We start from the raw sequence: 24,505 nt of genomic DNA on the forward strand, positions 1-24,505 counted from the left end.
GCGCCCCTCATAGTGTTTTCTGAATCAAATAATCTCAGAACATTCAGAAAACAGTGCATGTGAAACTAGACAGCTACATTGCCAAGTCTTGTTAAATTAACAAGCCTCAGATTCCAGCAACAAACCGTCTCTTCTACCTAAAGAGCATTCTGGACAGTTGTCTAACAAAATGAATGAAGAATGGTTTCCAGACTCTTCTGCAACAGAACACAAGATTCATCTTGTATTTGTTAGCCAACCACTGGCAAAAAACCCAAATTCCCTTCAAAGTACATGTAAAAGTAACTAGACTCCAGTTAAGTGACACAACGTCCTTTAAGTATCTGACTTATCTGTGTTTACTTTAGAATTAAGAGTAATAAAATGGTTTTAGATCTATAAATCTTAGGCAGCCAGTAAAAAGCTCTTTCCAGAATCTACACTTAAATTATCCCACACTGATACACATATTATTCATTAAATACAACTCTCACATCTGGGTTTTATTATACTCTGTAAAATATACACAGGAATCTTGATGTACTCAAAGAGTGCAGGTAAATACAGTATTCAAGCAGTTGCTATTTCTATGTACATGCTCATTAATTCTTCAAAAACCCACAAAATTATCAAATAGATCAAAATACTGTCCTGTGTTTCCACACTTTGTTCAGAAAACAAGCTGATAATTTACAATGGCATTAGGATTTCCAGTTTCACAATACAAAAAAGGATAGAAGGTGGGGTACAGTTTATAGCAATTTATTTGTATTTTACCTCAACATGCAAGAAAATGTCCTTGCATGTACATAAGCATTTAATTATAACTGTTATCTTTCAATTAAAGCAGAACCAAATAAGTAAATACCTCTACTTAAACAGAAACTTCAGCTTAGAGTGGTAAAAAGTTTTCCAGTCTTCAATTTTTTTTTACAGTAGCCTGTTATAAATTAGAGAAACTTAGAATTCATTTTAATTATAGCAGAGGGAACTTATCTTTTGATAAGCTGCTAGACAATAGTATATAATGTTCCCGAAGATCCGACACTGTACCTTTTTGATAAGGAAACTATTTTTATCACCCATAACCACATCCAGTGCCTTAAAACCCTAGGAGTTTTTTTTAAAAAAAATTATATACACCACAGAGGCACAAATCTCCTTTTTACTTTATGATGTAGAAGACTGGGTGAGTTGTAAAAAAATTCCATTCCTCTAAGGCAGCCTATCAGGGTGTCAGGATATTGCAGTTCTGTTTTTGGTGCAGTCTCAGTTGTCCAGGTAATTATCCTTCTTGTATTTTTAATTAAAAAAAATATTTTAACACAGCAGGATTGTTTGTAAAAGGGGCAGGGGAATCTGCAATCATGACTGCATCTCTAACTCACCTTCCTTTATTATACTTGTATAAAATTCACCCTGACTGCAACCTGGCTAAGCTAGTTACAGTACTGTAAAACTGACAAGTTCTTTTCCATCTTATCTGAAAGAACACACACACAACTGAAAAGCACACCTCCTTTTTTGTGGTACATTTAATAGTGTCGGAAGGCTGTTAAATGATTAAAAACAAATCAACATTTAAAACCAAGTCTAGGATTATTTGCCAGAATTAATTCAAGGGTTGGGTTAAGACGATTTACTTAATCTATTCAAGTTTTCTCAAAAAGTTTTTTTAATTAAAAAGTGTAAGTTATTTGGTCCTTTGGCAATTTGCTGCACAAACAATGCCTTCTGCACCAAACTTAATTATTGCCTTCAAAATGGTCTTAGTTTTATTGGTAGGATTTAAATCTGTGGTCTTCTTTGTTGTACAACTATGTGTTCACTTACACAGACAATGGTGCACAGCCTTCTTGGGATTATTCCCTGCACCAGTGACAACCCAGTACACTGCAATTAAACAATATTCTATGTAACTTTTTGCACCATGGATTCCAAGCATTTTCAAGAATGTTTACCTTTGCCTAACCTGCTTTTTAAAAACTTTCAGGAGCAGGACAAATCTTCCATATGCACTCACATTTTTTCAAAAAAAAAAATCTTCTCTTTGGGCTGTCCTTTTAAATATTTAGACTGCTTCCTCCAACACCAGAATCTTGAAATTCATCAACTGAGTTTACTCTTTACACCTCCAATGGAGCTTCTTAATAGGTTTCAGAATCAGAGTCATTCAGTTCATCTTCTTCTGTATATGTATAGCCATCTTCCCTGCCAATATTGTTGAAACTACAGTAAGAGCTATGTTCACTCCTGATAATTGGCAAGGAGTCAAAGGTGACAGTTTTTGAGGTGTTGGTGTAATGATTAATGGCATTGAATGTAAAGGAAGGTACGGTACTGCTGGAAGAAACAGGCATCATTGTGGCCAAAATGAGAGCTAGGCAATCAGCCACATCCTTGTTAGGAGCACAGGCCAAAGCTGGTGTATAACCTATAGTCAAAATACAATCAATAATTTGGTTTAGAGTCAAGCACAAAATCTTTGCATGTTTTCTAGAAGACAACTTATTGGTACAGCAACAAGTATTTTTTCCTTAGCTTCAGCCTTGAAAACTAATCAAAGGGTCAAAATTACTGATTTTACTGACCAAAATTAAAAAAAAAAATACTAGCCAAAAACTGACAAATTACTGAACAATTTAATTTCAGCCTACTGATAGATGATGACACTCAGCTATATCTCTTGTTGGGTGGTCGGCTGGATACTGCCCCATCCGTTTTGGCAGGGGGGTTGGAGGCCACGGTGGGATGGCTAAAGCAGAGCTGGCTGAGACTGAGTCCTACTGAAATGGCGGTTCTATGGCTGGGCAGGGAGGATTCGGGGTTGGGGTGCCAACTCCCAGCTCTTGACAGTGTGCCTTGAACACTGGCACCAACTGTCAAGAACTTGGGTGTGATTCTGGATGCCTCCTTATCAATGGAGGCTCAGATCACAAATGTTGCAGACTGGCATTTTTCCAGTCAAACCAGGTCAGGTAACTGGTTGCCTACCTTTCCCAGCCACAGTTATCCATGCCACAGTCACCTATAGACTGAACTACTGTAACTCGTTCTATGTGGGCCTACCCTTAAGACTGACCCGGAAATGCCAGTTGGTACAGAATGCTGCAGCACAGGTCCTTACAGGGACACCCATGAATGGCACACATTTAACCTGTGCTGCATGAGCTGTACTTGTTACCAGTTCAACACAAGATCAGGTTCAAGGTTTTGAAGTTTACTTTTAAGGCCCTTAGTGGTTTGAGAGCTACGTATCTTCAGGACTGCCTCTCCTGGTATATCCCCCAAAGGGCATTATACTCCACTGGTAAGAACTTTCTTGTAGTCCCCGGCCCGAGAGATATTTGGTGGTCCTCAACCAGGGCCACCTTTGGTCCTACTGCTTAAATCACACTTTGGTCCTGCTGCTTAAGACCAACTTGACAGCCCAAGTGCAGCTGCCCTTAGTACACTGGCCCCAACTGGTGGAACTCTCTGCTGAGTAACATTTGTGCCCTATGGGACTTGATGAAATTCTGCAGGGCATGTAAGGCAGAGATGTTCCACTAGGCGTTTGGCTGAGGACAACAACAGTGTTAATCTGGCTAGCACTCCCCCCCCCCCAATCCACCCGTAAGATGGTAGCATAACTGGAAATTTAGTTTGCCATCTGAGCAAATTTGCCTGACATTTTATTGTAATTGTAATGTTTTAACTGTATAATATGTTGTTCATTTATTGTTGTACATTGCCCCGAGCCCTGTTTACAGGGAATGGGCAGTATAAAAATCAAAGAAATATAAATAATAAAACACATTAAAAGTCACACATAAAATAATCATTATGAGAAGAAAACAACTGCTGTAAGGTAAACTTGTATTTGCTTTTACTCTGTATCTTTTTTTTTGCTGAAAAAGTTATTTATGAACTCTTTCATTCCTCAGTTTTCTGCACTGCATCTTTCTTGTCCTCTTCTTTCCCTCCAAAATGCATTCACAAAAACCCCCCAAAACCACAAATTGCATTCACAAAAACAAAGAAATAATGACTTTACCAGGGGTGGCCAAACTTGCTCAATGTAAGAGCCACACAGAATAAACATCAGATGTCTGAGAGCCACAAGACATGAACATCAGATGTTTGAGAGCCGCAATGGAGCGAGGGAGGGAAGGAGAAAAGTGGGAAGGAAGGAAAGAAGAAAAGAAAGCAAATAAATGGGGGCGGGAAAAGTGGAAAGAAAGCAACTTTAACTTCTCTAAGTCGTTGCCTGGCTTGGCCTGGAAGTGATTTAAAGAGAGAAATGCCTTCTTCAAGCTGGTCAATGGGGTGGTGGGGGCTTCAAGAGCCACACAATATGTGTGAAAGAGCTACAGTTTGGCAACCCCGGGACTTTATTGACCAATTTAAAAAAAACAACAACTTATGACCAAGATGAAAAAAAATGAACTTTTACTGGTTTTACTGACCAATTTCCACCCTGTAGTTTGTATTGCATTTGTCATTAAATGATTTGATTTCAATATATCAAGGTATATAATTTCAAAGAGAAAAAGTACTCCTGGAATGGTACAATCATGTGTGTCTAGCATATGTGCTCCTATACACTAGCCAGGCTTAGATATGGCAAAAGTATGCCTCCTTAGGCAGGAGAAGAGAGGAAGGGAATTGAGACAAAGTCACAGTGGTCCTACTGCTTAAGACCAACTTGACAGCACAAGTGCAGCTTCCCTTTACTTCCTGCTGTTCGTTGGTTCTGAGCACAGCATCTCCCATTTTTATTTTTTGCAGTGAGTGATGTAGAGTTTTTTTCATCAACATAAAATTTAAGGATCTGAATTTTGGGATATGGGTCTATACAGCACTGAATACTTCTAAATTCCATACAGCAGAGGAAAGAAGTTCATCTTGTTGGCCATTGTAGGAAACTGGATGCGACACTAGTTGCATCCTTGATTCAGTTCAGCTTTGTTTTGCTTTACTTACCATTTTCATCTACTGCAAGCACACTTGCTCCTTTCCCTAGAAGTTCCTGGACTACAACTGTTAATCCATTTCGAGCAGCAACATGCAATGGCCTGTGGAGACAACACCTGGCTATGAGAAAACTCACCAAAAACATTCAAACTGAACATAACGTGTTCAGAACTTCTAGAACAGAAAAAGATGTTAGCAGAATTCAGCTGTCTGGAGTGAATAACTTTCACATAAGGTAAAGTATTTTAAAAATGGAACTGCAGAATTTACCTATCAGAAATATGGCAGAAGTGGATGGGGAACACATCACAGGAGCCTAAGCAACTTTTTGGATCACAATCCATGTAAACCTGGAATGTTCAAGAATCTGGCTTAAACTTAAACGGGGTTCTGAGGATATTGGAACCTAGCAGGTTGGAAAGGTTGCTCAGAGGTCGTAGATTTGGGGGGGGGGGGGGCTGCACTATGAAGGGGATGAAATTGCTACTCTGCCCTGTTCCATCAGAGAAGCTACAATTTTCATCCATTTTATTCACAAGACTAAAACTTTACCACCTATATAAAAAGATTTTCCAATTATTACACAAAACTTTCTATGGAGCTGATTTTCAGTTAGGTCATTAATCTGAGTAAGTGCCAACAATTTTCTATAGGAGGGAATACAGTTCATAAAATCAATATGTTTTCTCTTCTACAAAGAAACCAATGTGTAGGAGCAAGACAGACCTATCCTTGGCAAAGTCAAAGTACTTCTAACTAAATCTTTACTTACGTTTGCAAGGCTGCATTGGTGGCATTGATGAGATTTCTATCTGTAATCTTTTCCAGTATTAACAAGGCACTAGTTTCATGACCCTAAAGACAGCAAGTATACGTTTAATACACACACACACATCCTTCCTCTAAAAAGTAACTTTCCCTTATCATTAGCATAAGTAATGTTATAAGCATTCGTAAATCAACTGGTTCTGACAAGGATAGCTTGAGCTATACAGGTACTACAGACATTAGAATGTAAAGTCTGTTTTAGACTGCTCCTTTCACTGTACCAAATGCTGCCTCTCCCTACCCTTTCCATTTCAGAACTGAGTTGCCTTCCCTCCCCAGAGTCTCCCTTGTTACTCCAAGTGGGCCCATTGCCTGTACTGTTTGCTCAATCCATGGAGGAGTACAGGTAAACAGTTCAAACCACTAGTTAAACTTAAACAACAGGCTCTTACACCATCTCAGTCTGAAGTTCTTAAACTATTTGCCTCACAATACTGTTCAGAGTATAAAGTAAGGAAGGTAAAGCACTTTCACTCAATGTTCATAGGCTAAGTAAGTAAGACTCTTTCCTGTTGCAATTCAAGTGCTGCACTGCTGCGTTTCTACTTAAGTAGAAAATGCCAATGCTAAAAGAACAAGGGCACCAATAAATGACAGATGCCTCAAGCTGGAAAACAATACATACCTTGCTGCAAGCCAAATGCAGTGCTGTGTTTTTACATTTATCTTGCAAGGTCAGATCAGCTTTAGCACTGCTTACCAACACCTCTGAAAGACACAAAAGCTAACATTAACTCAAAGGAAGAAGTTACAATGACATTGTGGATGACTAAGATAAACAACTGAACAACCCAGAATCAAACTTTGTTGGTTCTAAATGTGCCATTGAACTAAAACTGTTCCCTTGCTTCAGATCAGACTGGCTACCCACCTGAATCTATGAAAAACAAGTGTTTACTCTAAAGCTCATCAGCAGAGGTCATTCTCAATCAGAGCTTTTTTTCAAAAAAAAAAAAGAGGTGCTGGAACTCTCAGGAGGAAGATGAAGGAGAAATGCACAGGTGCCCCTCATGAACTTTTAAACATTTTTTGAGATTTTTGTTTCCATAGAGGTTCTGGAACTCTGTTCCACTGTGTTCCCCCCCCCAAAAGGCCCTTTCTCAACTCTGAAGTGTTATTATACCATATATCAGGGGTGGCCAGTGGTAGCTCTCCAGATGTTTTTTTGCCTACAACTCCCATCAGCCCCAGCTAGCATGGCCAATGGCTTGGGCTTATGGGAGTTGTAGGCAAAAACATCTGGAGAGCTACCACTGGCCACCCCTGCCATATATATTTCCCACCACAAAATGTAGTTTTCATCATCCTATAGCTCTTTGAACCCCTTTCAGGCCATGGAAAAATACTATTCTGCTCTAATCAGCTTGGCCTACTAAAAAGCTTACTCTGAAAGAATGGTTGCTTTGAAATTCTGATTATTTTTGTTGTTGTTTTTTCTTGCTTTGCATTTGTAGTTGTTAAAAAAATAAAATATTAACAGTGAAACTGGCTGATGAGCCAGTTTGTTTTCACTATTTATATACAACCCTTTTCAGTGCTAAAATAGGGTTCTGGTTTTTTGTTTTGTTTTTTACAGTAGTTTATTTACTGATTATTAGTAATGAGAAGACACAGGATTTTTTTACCGACTGTATTTGTTTGCCCATTTTCTGCAGCCATCATTAGAGGAGTCTTCCCAGAAGAATCTACAGAGTTTACTTGTGCATTATGGCTGAGCAAAAGCTGTAAGCACTCTACATGGTCTGTAAAGGCAGCAGCATGGAGGGGAGTTCTGAGGAGAAAGGGGGGAAAAAGAGCACATTTTGCAGGTATGAAAGTGGGCTACTTATCAGACCTCAATAAGATTCTATACTCAGAAGTATGAATTGTACAAAACATGCTTAATAGCATGCTAAATATTTAAATCCTTATACTGTAAACGTTATTGGTACATATTTTGTACAGTAATGTTATCGATCTATAACAAAATGGAAAACAGGCAAAATAAAGTTACATCTATTGAATTTCATTACATGCCTTATTCTGGAGGGTGAGGGTTGAGAAGAGAACAGAGCTACAGAGGACTAAAAGGAAAGCAATTACAGAAAGGTGAATGTGATAGTGAACAGAATAGACTACAACTACTCAGACCAAGGTATCAGTTTTGACTATTACACACACCCCATGGCTTTATAACCAACACTTCCCACAGCTAAATCCTGGACTTGCTGCCCCAGAAAACCATTTGGGTAATTCTGGTTAATCATCTAATAGACAGGTGCATGGCTCCTATGAGCTGCATCTGATACACTTTGCCATGTTTGGTGAACCATTTGGTAAACCACGGGCGATAAGGGGAGAACAGAAAAATGTGAGAAAAAAATCTTTTGGAATGACTGAAATGCTGTTTAAGACAAAGCTTTGCTCATAAAAATGTGCAGTGTGTCAAACGGAACAATTTTATGTGCTATCCAAGTTCTAAATGATTAATTTTACATTGCTAAAACAGTTTTTAAACAATCATACTTATAAGTATTTCTATAGGGTGGATCCCATGCAGCATTTTCCCCTGAGATCCATCCCAGTATTTGTTTTTTTCCTGGTTTCCAAAATTTAAAAAAGTCTTTATTTAGATTGGATCTTGCACATGTAGATCATGGCTCAGAATGTCCTTTAACCACTCACTAACCATTTTGTCAGCTCCAGGAATTATCTGAGGACAGAAACTTAGTTATTACAAGAGGGAGATCTGCAAAAACTTGTTCCCTCCCCCACTATTTCTTCTTTCCTTTCCCTGAACAGCCTCTCCTCTTTTCCTGCTTCCCTCTCTCCTTCCCAACCATCAGCCACCCTACCTTTTCAGACTCTATTTTGGCTTTTCCTCCTCCAGCAGCCTCTGGATAGTTCCAGCTGCCTGCCTAGGCAGAACTCAGTCATGTGGTGCTGGCTGCAGGGCCAGGCCCAGTTGTCCAGAGTCTGAAACTCTAACCCTACACCAGAATAGGCTTAATTCAGTAGCTGCTGTTTAACAGTAGCAAGCAACTAGTATTGGGTGAGTCATCCAAGTCCTGTGGGATCAAGTTGTCCAGCAGCTGCTGCCAGGCCTGCTCCCAATGAATTCTCCTTCAAAGACCAAAACAGCTCAAGGAAAGAGCTGTGGTTCCTTCCTCTATCTTCTGCTGACAGAAACCAAGGCTGGAAGGCCGACAGTACTGTTGTGTTATCTAACAACAACCACTGAGGGCATTTGTTTCTCAACGTACAGGAGCTGCTTCTATTATTTTGGGCTTTTTAAAAAAACTTTCAGTGCATTTTCCTCTCTCAGATTTTTCTGCATATCTGGGGTTTTTCTCAGCTTTCAAAAGTATATGGCTTGGCTGCCTATGGTCCCAGCCTCTGGATTCAGGTATTCACAGATTTAATCATGTTGAAAATTAGATTATTATTATTTATTGTATTTGACGAATTGCCCTATCCTGGCCAGTGCCAGGTTCAGGGCAATGTAAAATTAGATATATTGATTATTCATACAATAATGTGTCAATGCTCAGAGGAATTGTGGCAATGAGTTGCCTTAAAGAGAATCCAGAAACTTCAATGAACATACACTGCAACAGCACATCTGTCACCCACACCTTTTGGGCACAATTCAAGAAGTTATTTACCCATAGAAGGGGCACCTTTGTGCTACATCAAAGCAATCAATATATGAGATGGTGCTTTCACGGCTAATGTTCTTACTGTATTTTGTAAGGATATTTGATTCAAAAGGGCCTTGATTTTATATTATATAAAACAGAGAAGCAGATTTGAAATCAAAGAATACACGTTTTTAATGCAACATTTACAACCTTACCTTCCTTTTGCATCTGTGCAATTTACAATGCCAGAGCCTAGTGTATCAATTAACATTTCAGCAGCACCTTCGTTATCATTGATCCTATCAAAAATTTAAAAGGCAATTACTTCCAAAATAAATGAACTTTGTTAAAAGCTGTAATCATATCTGCCACAGTAATAAAGAAGCTGCTTACACTGCACAATGCAATGGGCTGAAAGAATTCCCTTCCAGTTTCTGGAAAACTTCCTGCTCCAAAAGAAGTTCCACACAACTGTCATGACCTACAATTACAAGCACAAAATAAGATAAACTGGAAAGCTTAACTACCAAAAATTTGAATAATGGTCTGTTATTCAATGACGTGCCACCTTAGAAACTATTCAAGATTCTGACACACTCAGAATGTTATCTTTCTCCTCCCTGTCAGACTGCATCAGCTCCTAACCACAGGAAGGTAGAAGGAGCACGTGAGCACTCTTTTTAGTGGAGGAGGAGGAGATTGGATTTATACCCCAACCCTTCATTTGGGAGTCTCAGAGTGGCTTACAATTTCCTTTCCTTCCTCTCCCCACAATAGATACCCTTGTGAGGTAAGTGTGACTAGGAGAGCAGAAAACAGGCAGAACGACAGGCGGATTTAATTAATTTCTAGCTGTTTATGTGCTTTTGGAAACAACTGCTGAAATGCTCATAAATAGATAAAATGTTGGGTCAGGTAATTCTAAGTCCTGGATGCCTTTTATTGGATAACTATGGCACTTCCATACATTTACTAAAACTGGAATAATAGTTATGGTGCTGAAACTAAGTGAGTAAGAGATTCATGAATTCACCCTATAGTTACTGAAAAACTAGCTACTTTTCTTCATGTTGTTTACTGTGGACTCTGACATCTTTTTCCTGCCTGCACTGAAGGATTTACTAGCATGTGTGGTTGGCAACTGGCTGCTTCTCTCAGAGTCCATGACCAGCTGAAACTTTTTAATATGTACGTCTCCATAAAAGGGCACTGCAGGTAACAGCTTGCCTCTGGAAATAATTATTTCATAGCTATACTAGATGCTTCTATTGCTTTGTTAGATTCCCTGGCTACACATTCATAAGTGGCAATGAGTTGGGAGGTGTGACGAGACTAAATAGAGCTGGAAATTTTCAGCGCCTCCACTGGGCTGGGGGAGGGGAAGCATCAAGCACCAATGCTTGATAAAAACACAGTCCGATTATTGCTGATTTGAGAGGAGAGCAGAAAAACAGGATCCATAAAACTGTGGGTTGGATCCTGTGGTTCATGGCAGATGGTGTTGGCAGATCTTTCCCCTTCCAACAACAGCTATTTGTAACTGCTCCAAAGGCAGTGCTAAGCAGAAGTGTGAAAACCTGGAAAAAATCAGGACATGTTTTTCTGTCCTGCTTCCCTTTCCCTCCCTGAAAATGTAGGAAATTTTGTACGGCACTGAAAAGTCTTTTGGAATAAGTGAAATGCATTTTAAGACAGGGTTTTACTTACTACTGAGTGTTTTTATGTGAGACCATCCGCAGCATTAGAAGATAATTCCTATGCCTACCACAAATTTTCAAGGATATGTTTAATGTTTAAGTGTGTATAATTTTCATCAACAATATAATCTGTTTGAAGGTAATATGTTATTGAAGAGTCTACTGTTTTCAATGTTATAAAGTTATGTTTAACTTACTCTCGAAATATGCTGGTAGTCCTGTAGTGATTATCTGAAACTGCTTCTGTTCAAATATGCTACACCGTTTTAATTACTGTAAAATTGTAGAAAACAGGACTTTTATTTTTCCTGCCTCTCAGGTGCAGAAATTAAGACACCTGTGCTAAGATAGCACATGGTACAGCATTTTGTAGTGCTCTCTCAAGCACTGGGTATGTTTGCAGCAATTTTATATACTGAAGCAAAAGCATTTATATTTTGATTTGCATAAATATGCCAAAAATTACAATTTTATACAGTACCAAATTTACAAAAACATGTTTTGTTTTTAAAGCAGTAATTTAATTTTAGGTTTTAGACGGAACTAAGTATTGCATGTTTAATTTTCCCAAGATTTCCATTTGTTTCCAAAATACAGCCAAAATTTCACCAACACCAACACCCTTGGCCTCCAGTTTTCCAGAAATCTCTTGCAGAGGTATTATGGGATCTCTATAGGCAAAAAGCCACAGAAAATAAAGAGCTACAGCATGGAAGGAAATCAGGTAAAGTCTTCCCTACTTATTCTTGCATCAGCAAAAACTCTGTTGTGCTTTGTTTGACATACTTTTTTTGCTGGCATTAAACTAAAACTAAACTATGCAGGTGATTCTGCTGGATTCCTTAATGCAGTTAAGCCTGGTGCCAGCAAACAACACCATTTGTCTGTTTATACATACACATAATTTTCAATGTTCACTTCTGGCATTCTGTGAAATACAACTGTATTTACCATTGTAACAGGCCCAGTGCAATGACGTGTATCCCTGATTGTCTGCTAGGGCAAGTACTGCCTCCCCAGATGCCATTGGCTGTAATAGTGCTCCTAGTACCCCAATATGTCCACACGCAGCTGACAAATGTATAGGTGTCCGTCCTCTGCAGTCTCGTAGCGTAGACTTAGAACCATGCTGAAGCAGGGCTTCTACACACTCCTCATGCCCAGTAACTGCCTGCAAAATACAACAAACATTTCTGCAGGCACTGAGATTAACCAAGATGAGATGACTCAAAAACTGCCTGTGTGATCCTTAAATTCTCTACTGTAACAGAATTGTACACAACAGTTATGTGAGACAGCAGATCTCAACTGGAGCTGTGCACCCTCCACCAACAGTCTCTGCTTTGTGATGGTGCCTGGCTTCATTAGGTCCCATAAATGTTAGGTAAAGAGACCACAACACTGCCTTTCAGTGGCTTCTCTGGACTAAGAGGTAGCACTCTGACCTTCACAATGGGAAATTTCTCTGCTGCATTCCAAGGGATTGCATTTCAACTGCAAGCCCCAAAGATCCAATTGAGAAATTTCCTCATTAGAGTCTACAATGTTAGCTTCACTCATTTGACTGCAAGAGATGGACAAAGAGTAGCAGATAGTGCCTACAAGCCACATGTGAAAAAAAGGTTTCCGTAATTCTCTTTGGTACAAGTAAAAGCTAATATGTGTTTCTCTTTGTGTAAAAAAAAAAAGCGGCAAGAAGAGAATGGCAACATTGGCTTCTCTTACCCCTCTATGTAGTGCTGTTCTTCCCCATTTATCTTTGGCATCTACATTTGCTCCTTTGTTAAGCAGTGAATAGACACAATCTGTATGCCCATTGAGAACAGACAACATCAAAGGAGTCCTAGAAGAGTAAAAAACTAAATAAGAACACATAGATTTTCACAGCAAGTTAGACAGTAGGAAAGAACAACATTAACAAATACAGGCCTGAAGCAATGCTTGCTAACCAACCAGCAGTCCTGCAGTATGTACAACTGAAGACAGTTCCACAACAGACCATGTGCCAAAGGAAGCACATAAACAAGTAAAATCACCATGTGTTGTGATGCCCATTATAGAATGACACTGTAGCAGCCAACAAGAGACAACATCAAAGTTGCCTTGATATTATTTTATTTCCATAATTATTTGAAGATCTCTCTAGAAACAAGCCAATTTCACAATTCAGTTGTGTGAATGAATTCATGATACACCAATCATCAGGGCTTTTTTTTGTAGAAAAAGCCCAGAAGGGCCTAACTCGCATATTAGGCTACACCTCTGACACCATAGCCAGCCATAACTGTGTTCCTGCTCAAAGAAAGCCCTGCCAATCACACTAGCCTAATGCAACCACTAGAATTTAAGAGACAAAAAGGAATATCCCAAGCTGATAGCCCAGGCAAGCCTGAACTTGTCAGATCTTGGAAGCTAAGCAGGGTCAGCTCTAGCAAGTACTTGGATGGGAAACCCTCCTTGAAATACCAGTAGTTGAGAGGACAGAGGCAGGCTTTATTCAGTCACCTCTCTGAATGTCCTCTAGGTCCCCAGTAGCAGTCAGTCACCAGAAGTCACCATGACTTCGAAGTACAGATACATACACACACACACAAAATACAAAAAAAGAGAGAGACAAAAAGGAACAAAAAAGCATGCAACGTACTGTCCATTTCCATCTTGAATGTCCACAGCATTCTGTGGCTCTGCATTTCCTATCAACAACCGCAGGCATTCTGAATGACCATTTGTGGCTGTAAAATATTAACCAATAAAACATCAGAAAGCACATGATCTTTGGGTAAGAACAGTAAAAAGGATTCTAAAGCAACCCTTTTGGATATTAGTTTTCAGAATATTTTAATTATTTATTTGGCAGATTTATATTCAGTGCTTTCCCATATGGGCTCAGGGCGAATTACAAACATAATAAAAACAATTAAAATCCAACAATAAATTAATAGTATACAATTAAAACAACACAGCTCAGTAAAGTATAATACAGGTGAAGAGGGCACATTTTTCAGATCAAGACATGATTATCGGCCCGAATATAATAGTCCAGGTGGTGAATCATTTAGGGAAGGACAATGGATGGTATAAACAGTAGAGAAAGGACACCCGCTTGCCTAAACCGAAAGACTGGCAGAATAGCTCCATCTTGCAGGCCCTACAGAATGGCAGTAAGTCCGGTAGGCCCGCATCTCCATAGGGAGCTGATTCCACCAGGTCGGGGCCAGGGTCAAAAAAGCCACGGCCCTGGTCGAGGCAAGTCAGACATCCTTTGGGCCAGGGATGGCCAAAAGGTGTTGATTAGCAGATTGCAACAGTCTTCGGGGCTCATATGTGGGGAGGTGGTCCCACAGGAATGTTGGTCCCAGGCCATGTAAGGCTTTGAATGTCAGTACTAGAACCCTGAAATGGATCTGGTACTCAATAGGTAACCAGTGCAATTTGCACAACATCGGCTGACTGCCCGCCCATAAAGGCAATCCAGTTAACAGCCCTGTTGCTGCATTTTTCACCAGATGGAGTTTCCAAATCAGCCTCAAGGACAAGCCTGCGTAGAATGAGTTACAGTGGTCCATCCTGGAAGCGACCATTGCATGGATTGCTGTAGCTAAGTCCTAGAGAGTCAGATAGGGTGCTAGCTGTTTGACCTGCAGAAGATAGTAAAAGGCAGATTTTATTATCTGAGCCTCCATGAAAAGGGAGGAGGCCAGTATCACTCCCAAACTCCTCACCTTCTGAGCAGGCACAAGAGGAGCACCATCCAGGGTGGGGAGTCAGATGCCCGATCTTAATCCCCCCCCCCCACCGACTCAAGTACAGGAGCTCCGTTTTAGTTGGATTAAGCTTCAGTCGGCTTAGTTGCAACCATCCAGCCACGGCTTCTAGCTGTCAGATGGCCTGGGGTGGTATCTGAATGGCCATCCATCAACAGATAGAGCTGGGTGTCATCTGCATACTGGTGACAACCCAGCCCAAAACCTTGGGCAATCTGGGCAAGGGGACGCATGTACATTTTAAACATCACTGGTAAGAGAATAACTTCCTGCAGTACACCACATTCAAGCAGATGCCACAGAGAAGTCTGCTCGCGAATCGCCACCCTTTGTCCCCAACCGTGGAGAAAGGAGGAAAACCACTGTAAGGCTACCCTCTGAACTCCAATGTTGGTAAGGCCGTGGGTCATTAGATCATAATTAACCATGTCAAACACTGCTGAAAGGTCTAACAACAACAGCAGCGCTGATCTGCCTTGATCCAGATGCCTTCTAAGGTCATTTGTGAGGGCAAACAAAGCAGTCTCCATCCCATGGCCAGGACGAAAGCCAGCCTAGAAGAGGTCAAGGGTAGAGGTATCCTCCAGGAAAGCTTGGAACTGTTCTGCCATTGCTTTCTCAATTACCTTACCCAGGAACGGCAAGATTGAAATTGGGTGGTAATTGGCCAGGATCATCGGGTCCAAAGATGGCTTTTTAAAAAGCAGATGAACCACTGCCTCTTTAAGCTTTTACATCAAGTCAAATCTCTTCAAAATGCTCATAACTGTAAGAATCCTCAGGATATGTAAATAACATTCAAAACTAAGAACTAATATATGGCAACAATATTTCTGAATTATAAAACTATATATGGTACACACACCCTTTTTAAAATCTTAAACACACACATACATTTACTGGTTATCTGCAACTAGAAAACCTCCATTTAATTAGCAAGCATCATCACATACACATTTTTTTTTAAAAAAATAAAGCACGCACAACCTGATTTCAATATTGGAGGCACAAACAGGAAGAACATACTTCTAATTTTTAAAAAGAGAACTGATGAAACTAACATCTGGGAACTAACTGCTCTTTTTGAAAACTGGCAGCTGTTTCACAAGAGGAAAATTGTGGCCCTGTCCAGGCCCTTGGACCAAATGCACAGTGGATATGAAAGGCAGAACAAAAAGAAAAATAAAAAGCAATTAAACCATTAAATTCCTGCATGTGATACAATGTTCATTATCAATTAACATAAATGATTGCTAGCTCACAGCATTTATAGCTGACTTCATCCAGTTTTTGTCCGGGAAATCCTGTTATAGTTAGAAGTCCTGGTTTGATGTTAAACAACTGAAGTCTGTGTTCCAGTTCAGAAACTGACAGGTCCATCTATGATTATCATATCTAAAGTTACAATCTGCTACTAGTGTGTACATATTATATTATCTCATGGAAAGATTTTGATGGGGAGGGGACATTGGTCTGCTGCAGCAAACTCAAGAAGTCTTGCAGCAATTTACAAACTAACAGATTTACTGAAGCATATGCTTTTATGAATTAGAGTCCGCTTCAGCAGATACATGAAGTGAAAGCAACCATAAACACAACGGAGGAAAAGGACAAAAAGTTGTGAAGAGCAAGTTTAAAAACCATGAATGTAAGAGATATAGTTGTAACACTGCTTGCAAAAGTTGAAAGAAAAGTACCAGTGAGTGACCATTAACAACTGGTGTAATTGAGTGGTAAGAGGAAATTTTTGAACATCACTGTACCACTACCTCATAGACACATAAGCACCTAATACCAAAATCCACCAAATGCTACATAAAATCTATATGCTTCCAGCACGCAGTTCACTATGTATAGCCAAGCATTATGTTGCAACCACATATGCTTCAATAGCTCGGGCACAGGCTTGCATCCAGGCTGGTACTTAAATATAACCTACTGTAAGTCAGAGAGACGCAAGGCAGATTAACAACAGAATACCATGTGGTCATCTGTTGAGGCTGGGTAAGCATCAACGTGGCAGATGAGGTTCAATATGGACAAGTGCAAAGTAATGCACATTGGGGCCAAGAATTCCAGCTACAAATACAAGTTGATGGGGTGTGAACTGGCAGAGACTGACCAAGAGGGAGATCTTGGGGTCATGGTAGATAACTCACTGAAAATGTCAAGACAGTGTGCCATTGCAATTAAAAAGGCCAACGCCATGCTGGGAATTATTAGGAAGGGAATTGAAAACAAATCAGCCAGTATCATAATGCCCCTGTATAAATCGATGGTGCGGTCTCATTTGGAATACTGTGTACAATTCTGGTCACCGCACCTCAAAAAGGATATTATAGCATTGGGAAAAGTGCAGAAAAGGGCAACTAGAATGATTAAAGGTTTGGAGCACTTACCCTATAAAGAAAGGTTAAAATGCTTGGGGCTCTTTAGCTTGGAGAAACATCGACTGTGGGGTGATATGATAGAGGTTTACAACATTATGCATGGGTTGGAGAAAGTAGAGAAAGAAGTCCTTTTCTCCCTTTCTCACAATACAAGAACTCGTGGGCATTCAATGAAATTGCTGAGCAGTCGGGTTAAAACGGATAAAAGGAGGTACTTCTTCACCCAAAGGGTGATTAACATGTGGAATTCACTGCCACAGGAGGTGGTGGCGGCTCCAAGCATAGCCAGCTTCATAGATAGATAGATAGATAGATAGATAGATAGATAGATAGATAGATAGATAGATAGATAGATAGATTGGCCACTGTGTGATACAGAGTGTTGGACTGGATGGGCCATTGGCCTGATCCAACATGGCTTCTCTACACCAGTTTGGTGTAGTGGTTAAGTGTGAGGACTCTTATCTGGGAGAACCGGGTTTGATTCCCCACTCCTCCACTTGCACCCGCTAGCATGGCCTTGGGTCAGCCATAGCTCTGGCAGAGGTTGTCCTTGAAAGGGCAGCTGCTGTGAGAGCCCTCTCCAGCCCCACCCACCTCACAGGGTGTCTGTTGTGGGGGAGGAAGGTAAAGGAGATTGTGAGCCGCTCTGAGACTCTTCGGAGTGGAGGGTGGGATATAAATCCATCATCATCATCATCATCATCATCATCATCATCATCTTCTTCTTCATCATCTTCTTCTTTTCTTATCTACTGCTCCTACATAAAGCCAGCCCAACCTAGATTTCTCTCTCTCATATCCACCCTTTTAACCTAAGACAAATACAGCAATCAGCCACCTAACAAACACATAAACCCAGGGGGCCAGATGCCAACTGTTTTTCCATATAAATTCTGAAAATGCTATTACAGAACCTAAGAACACCAGCTATGCCATCTTGGGTTTATCCTCTTAATATGATAAGTCATTATGTACCAATGCTCTTCTGGTATATATACTGGACAAGCAGGTTAGTCTCTACACAGAAACCAATGAATGAATAGACCCTTGTGTTCCCTGTGTTAACCGCTTAGCAAAACAAGAGTTACTTGTTACTGTGAATGGCTTCTATACTTCCTTACTTTTCTCTCACATCCGGTACTTTCTGCATTTCATGGCCCTTTGAACCCATTCCCCCACCCCATGATCAACTATCTAAAATATTTGCCTAATGATTGCCCACAATGCATATGAAAAAGCAGGCTCTAGTTCATAAAAATTCATGCTGGAATAATATGTTTTAATATTTATTTTTTTACCAGAACAGGTTAAGATAATTAAGTAGAAGTTAAAAAAAGGTTTAGGGACTGTTAAGCCCTAGCTTATGCAGAATATCCCTGCAACAAGCTCCAATATCAACTTTATCTCCAAATCTACTCAGGCAATACTACTGCTAGACCTAGTAACATCAACCATATGATCAGAAGCCTATTCATCATTCAACATGATACACAACAATATCCTCTGTTATTTAAGATAAATGGACCAGTCCTTACATAAAAATGGACAAAAAAATTACATCAAAAGAGGCAACATCCAGAAACCTGGGGAAAATATTTTAATCCACAGGACTCACTGATGCTAATCTAACAAATGCCATTTTTAACCATGGAACTTCAAAGGCATACTCCAACAAGAAATTGCTAGATTAGTATGTATCTATAACTCTTGCATGTTAAGGGGTTTTAAAACATTCTTTCCCTTTGCTGTGTATGTATTTCACTGACAAGAGGTTTCATTTCATGGATCTCATCAAGTGGGTTCTTACCCACAAAAGATTAATGCTTCAATAAAGTTGTTAGGGCTGGATCCTGAAGATCTGTTCCTTTACTAGAGGTGCTCTCCTGTACCAGAAAGAACTTTTCTCGTTTACAAAGTTCTCTTTCTGCTGGAGAAAAATGCTTACATTAGGATAACGGCTCCATGGAATACAAGACTTTTAATCACTGCTAAACCTAAACGATTTGAAAACCATCAACCTTAAAAAAACAACAGTAAGAGAATCAAATCTTCAGAGCTAACCCATTTTTTCTATTTAATTTATAATTTTAAAAAAACCCTCAAAAGATTTACCTGCAGCATGTATTGGTGTTCTCTTTACAATATAATCTTTCACCAAGATAGATGCTCCCTGATTAATGAGTACATCCACACATTCAACATGTCCCTTAAAAGCAGCAAGATCCAAAGGCGTTCTTCCATTATTGTTCCGGACATCAAGATCCAACAAAGACTGCACTAACACTTCCAAAGCGTGATGGTGTCCATGGTAGGCCTGAAAAATGTTAATAGAGATGCTATTACAACACATAATTAAAAATAAGATCAGGTTTGAAGTCACATTTTAAGACTTTTAAGTATTAGCAAATGTAAGTAACTACTAGCCTGTAAGCAAACTCCAATTGTGAATCAAAGCTATGTTAAATCATCCAGAAAAATGTGTGCATGCTTTAAAAAAGACCAATAATCAATATTTGTTGAACTGATTACTTACAGCTAAATGCAATGGACTAATTGGTGCCCTGCTGTCTGAATCATTCAGCATGTCAGTTCCTGAAGTTTCCATTAGCTAAAAAAAAGTTGATAAATTAAAAATAATTTACTGCACGGATAGACATACTGCAGGACCCTAAGAGTTCACTGACAGCTGAAACACCAAGCTGTAGATTGAGGGTTTTGGGCTTTTTATACAATTGTATACATTGCTTCATTTTTAAAAAGTGTACAAATCTTCATTCTTTTGTCTCGCATGCCCATATTGGAAAAAATCTCAAGAACAAATGCCACTGAAGTTCCCATTCCCAGTGCTAGAAATTCATTCAGCAGCTCTCGAAGCTCTTCTTCAGCACAAAAGTAAGGACTATACCCCTGGATTCTTATCTGGCTCAGACTGTATTTCTGAGGTGAATTTTCCTCTTCACCCTCAACTTACTTGCTGCTAACTGCAGAAGAAGATGATTGCAGAAGCCTAAAGATCAGAGCAATAAGAAGTCTCTGAACCACCCTCCTTGGTACTCAGGATACTATTTTGGCAGCATCTGAGGTGTCCGGTATGCTCTGGGAAATGCAGCTCTTGTAAATTTATAACATGCTTTGTCAGGGACCCATGAAATTACATTTCTCAGGGTGCTAAGGAAGGGAGAGAGGCATGGAAACACATCTTTTCTCCTCTCTAGAGTATTTGTTAGGGAGAGAGGAAGAAACAGGCAGGGAGATTCCTTTGTTCTCCCAGATGCATTCCTGGTTGATCTACTGTCACTATTCCCTGCCTACACAGCAACAAGTAAGCTGGGTTGAGAATCTGGGGGCAGGATGCTTCCACTTATCTACTGAAGAGCATAATACGCTTTCCAAGGCATTCTGGACTTTGAGAAAATTAGCTATTTTCTGATTTTTGTCAAATAGCTCAGTTTTCCCGGGACTAATTCGAAAATCAGCTCAGAGGAGATAGCGAATATTGATGTGTAAGAACAGGATGTTTTTGAAGTCATTAATTCACAGGATCACTATAAGTCAATGACAACACTCAAAACACACACACAACAGGAAAGTATGCACTTTATTATTACTAGGGTATAAAACATTGTAAATATATAGGTATTTTCAAATCAGGTATTTTTATACTTACAACATCTAGAGGCGTTTCACTGGCAATCTGAAATGAAATCAAATTAGTACAATAAATTAGTACAATAAATTAATACTAATGTTCACAGGCAAAAAAATAGCTACTTCATAATTTAAATCAATACGCACAAATAGCCAGTAATCCAAGTATGTATAACTCTTGGCAAATCTATTTTCTGTCTGCTTTTCATGTGTTTCCTCAACAGCAGCTCTTTATAACATAAGGCAAACCTCCTCTGAAAGTACAGCAAACTTTCAGGAGTCGTTTGTGTTACAGCATATGGACTTGCAATTCAAAGAAAAAAGTTAAAAATCTCACTAGGCAGCCCAAGTTCTCAAGTATGCCATAAGTAATCCTTGATCCCCACCTTAAAAATTTAAATACACAAAACAAGCCACAAATTGTGTTACTAGTTTAATAAATAATGTTATTTCTTATCAAAACAACAACATCCCTACACATACTGTCTCAATAATACATTAAACAATTAAAAACAAAAGCTTTATAACTAGTTTTTCCAAACAATTTTCATACTTAAGTTCACTTACCAATTCAAGGCATAAGCGATGACCATAAGCAGCAGAATAATGAACAGCATTGTATCCTTGTTTGTCTCGAATACCTGGATTTGCATCATTTCTTAGTAAGTATTCCAGGCACCTATGAAAAATAAATGTTATTTTGAGCAACTAGAGAAACCCAGCTTCCTCCCTAATGAATAGGTGATTGGCACCATGAAATGTGACAATGCTATCCATGTGTTCAGTGCTGTCATGGCTTTGCATTAGAGTTAACATTCCCCCATAAAGGTTAACAAAAGTACTGTTTGGTCCTTGAATCTGTTAAACATCTTCATTATGCTGTATACTAATTTACTGTTCACCCTCTACCTATATGAATGGACGGGTAATTTCCATTTCATTGTATTTGAAGAAGTGTGCTTGCACACGAAAGCTTATACCTTAACTACAACTTTGTTGGTCTTAAAGGTACCACTGGACTCAAACTTTATTCAATTCATCTAGAAATTCTTGTTGTACTATACAGAAAGGGTTTTTCAACTTTCAGTTCATTAGCAAATATACAGGAACAGAATTGTGAACATTGTTCAGTTACTTTTTAAGCAATAAAAAAGAGGTCTGGATATCACCAGAAGACATATGTTCAGAAGAACAAACTGTTAAAAGCAATCATTTCAGAATTTCATTCTTTGAATCATTTTCAAATCCCCGTAACACAGCTTTTAGAATTTGTGCTCCCAGCTCTGCAAAAATAGACATTTCAGTGCCAACTAGGGCATCATATCTGACAGATACTCTGGTACTTTGGACTGCAGCTGAAAAATTCAGGCATGCAGGAAAGACTGAAAATAGGAATGATAAATATACCTGCCAGGATCCCACATTGCCCTACATGAAAGTGCTTTTGGAATTATTTCTGTGCACACCTAAGAATTACCACATCATAATTAGTAATCCATACAGTTCTTTTCAGGAAAAATTCCCTAGGTAAAAGAAAAAAAGCTACTGGAAGGAACAGGGTATGGGTAATGTTTGCCCCTAGGTACAGCGCCAATATATTTGCAACAATCCTGAACAGTCCGAATGAAGGCAATAAGCTCAGAAGGGTTTAACTCTATTTAGAATTGCATTGTTAGCGGCTTACAGCAGGAAGCAACTCACCCACAAAATGAGACTGCATTAGGGGAAAATCCCTCCAAATATATGTAGTTTCTTTTCCCTATCACTGTTGCTCTGACTTCCTCTTTTATCTGTTTGATATAGCCACCTGTAACAGTTCCTGAACTTATAAATTCCTCTTTGCGTTTTACAAAAGCGGATAACAAAGTTAACATTGAATTAAAACTCTCCCTCTTGTTTAGGGAAAAATATTTTAACTCTATGAAATTAAAGAAAGAGTAAATGTTGACACCTTCCTTGAAAGTTGATGTTCTGTCATGTCTTTATGAAGAAGTGACTTTCCCTCCCCTTTATCATAACTGAATTTTAAAATGATGACCCCTCAAATCTTGGGAGATGGACATTATTTGCATGGATGTCCAACAAAAATATTTGTATTCTCCTGATAGATGCAAAAGAGAGAGGTGGGTTTCAATTACCAGATTTGAAACTGTATCATGAAGCAATTTGTTTAGTATGGTTGAGAGAATGGATAACGTTATTAAATAGAAAACTTCTAGTGTTAGAAGGCCATGGGAAAAAATTCGGCTGGCATGCCTACTTGTACTATGGGAAAAAGAAGATGGACGGTCTTTTCTCTCACCATTATATAAGGAGCAACTTACTAAATGTGTGGATAAAGTACAAGAAATATGGCGATGAGAGAAGACCTCTGTGGATAGTGCCGGCTGAAGTGATAAAGTTAACGGCCAAAACAGTTAAGGAAAAACAACTATCATACAACCAACTACTAAAAATACAAAGTGGGAAAATAGAAATGAAAACTGCAGAAGAATTGAATTATAAATATGATTGGTTTCAAATGCAACAAATAAAAAGCTTGATGGAGAATGATATCAAAGCTGAAGGAATAAGGAAAGAGCAAACAGAAATGGAAAGAGTTCTGCTTGGAGATAATGAGAAATTAATTTCAAAAGTGTACAAATTACTTTTACAATGGACTACAGAAGATGAAGTAGTGAAATCTCAAATGATAAAATGGGCAATTAATGTAAATAAAGAAATAAAAATGGAATCTTGGGAACATTTGTGGAAAAACTCTATGAAACTCGCAACATGTCACAGTATTAAAGAGAACTGTTTTAAGATGATGTATAGATGGTACATGACTCCAAAAAAATTAGCAAAGATGAACAATAAGATGCCAGATAGGTGTTGGAAATGTAAAAAGCATGAAGGCTCTTTCTACCATATGTGGTGGACTTGTGAAAGAGCTAAAATGTTTTGGCAGATGATTCAACAAGAGATATCTAAGATCCTAGGATATGAATTTAAAAAAGAAGCAGAGACATTTTTGCTGGGATTACAAATGGAGAATTTTCCAAAAGAAGATAGAACTTTAATATGGTACTTGCTCTCAGCTGCTAGGACATTGTATGCGCAGTTGTGGAAGCAAGAAAAAATACCAGAAAAATGGGACTGGACTTTAAAAGTTATGTCATGGAGTGAAATGGATAAGCTAACAAGAAAATTAAGAGACTGCGATTTAGAACTCTTTAATCGGGAGTGGAAGAAATTCAGAAGATATGTAGAAAAAGAGTGGAAAATAAAAGGACACTGGACAATTTTTGAAGATTAAGACCTTTAAGACAAGAATATAACTTTTGAAGGGTTTTTTCTTTTTTTTCTTTCTTAATCAATTTTTGTTTTTTCTTGATAGTTAAAGGTACCTTTAATATCTGTTTTCTAAAAAATAACACTGGCGGGGGTCAATTATTGGGGGGTGGGGTGGGAGGAAAGTAAGATGTGGGGTAGAATGATGTTTTCATCTTAAGGCTTTTTTTTTTATAAGCTGTAGAAATAGTTCTACTACCATATGTTACTAATAAAATTGTTTATATACAAAAAAAAATATTTGTATTCTTATTGTTAACTTGTGCAGAAAAATGAACATATGAAGG

At 38.9% G+C, this 24,505-nt stretch overlaps 1 protein-coding gene across 2 annotated transcripts in view; it reads right to left on the reverse strand.

Annotated features, from left to right (window-relative positions):
• Positions 1-461: 461 nt before the first annotated feature.
• Positions 462-24,505, reverse strand: part of ANKRD28 (ankyrin repeat domain 28) — a 137,241-nt gene continuing 113,197 nt past the window's right edge. For both annotated transcript variants that reach the window (XM_060248723.1, XM_060248721.1), the window contains exons 15-28: positions 21,453-21,564; positions 20,905-20,931; positions 19,771-19,845; positions 19,350-19,551; positions 13,725-13,812; positions 12,806-12,923; positions 12,032-12,251; positions 9,777-9,864; positions 9,599-9,682; positions 7,389-7,534; positions 6,389-6,471; positions 5,708-5,790; positions 4,945-5,036; positions 462-2,413 (exon numbers count right to left, since the gene is read on the reverse strand). In XM_060248723.1, the coding sequence (XP_060104706.1) occupies positions 2,127-2,413; positions 4,945-5,036; positions 5,708-5,790; positions 6,389-6,471; positions 7,389-7,534; positions 9,599-9,682; positions 9,777-9,864; positions 12,032-12,251; positions 12,806-12,923; positions 13,725-13,812; positions 19,350-19,551; positions 19,771-19,845; positions 20,905-20,931; positions 21,453-21,564 (1,705 nt within the window). In that variant the 3' untranslated portion in view covers positions 462-2,126. The remainder of the gene's footprint in view (positions 2,414-4,944; positions 5,037-5,707; positions 5,791-6,388; positions 6,472-7,388; positions 7,535-9,598; positions 9,683-9,776; positions 9,865-12,031; positions 12,252-12,805; positions 12,924-13,724; positions 13,813-19,349; positions 19,552-19,770; positions 19,846-20,904; positions 20,932-21,452; positions 21,565-24,505) is intronic.

Source organism: Heteronotia binoei, chromosome 10, assembly GCF_032191835.1.
Source record: "Heteronotia binoei isolate CCM8104 ecotype False Entrance Well chromosome 10, APGP_CSIRO_Hbin_v1, whole genome shotgun sequence".
Lineage (NCBI taxonomy): Eukaryota > Metazoa > Chordata > Lepidosauria > Squamata > Gekkonidae > Heteronotia > Heteronotia binoei.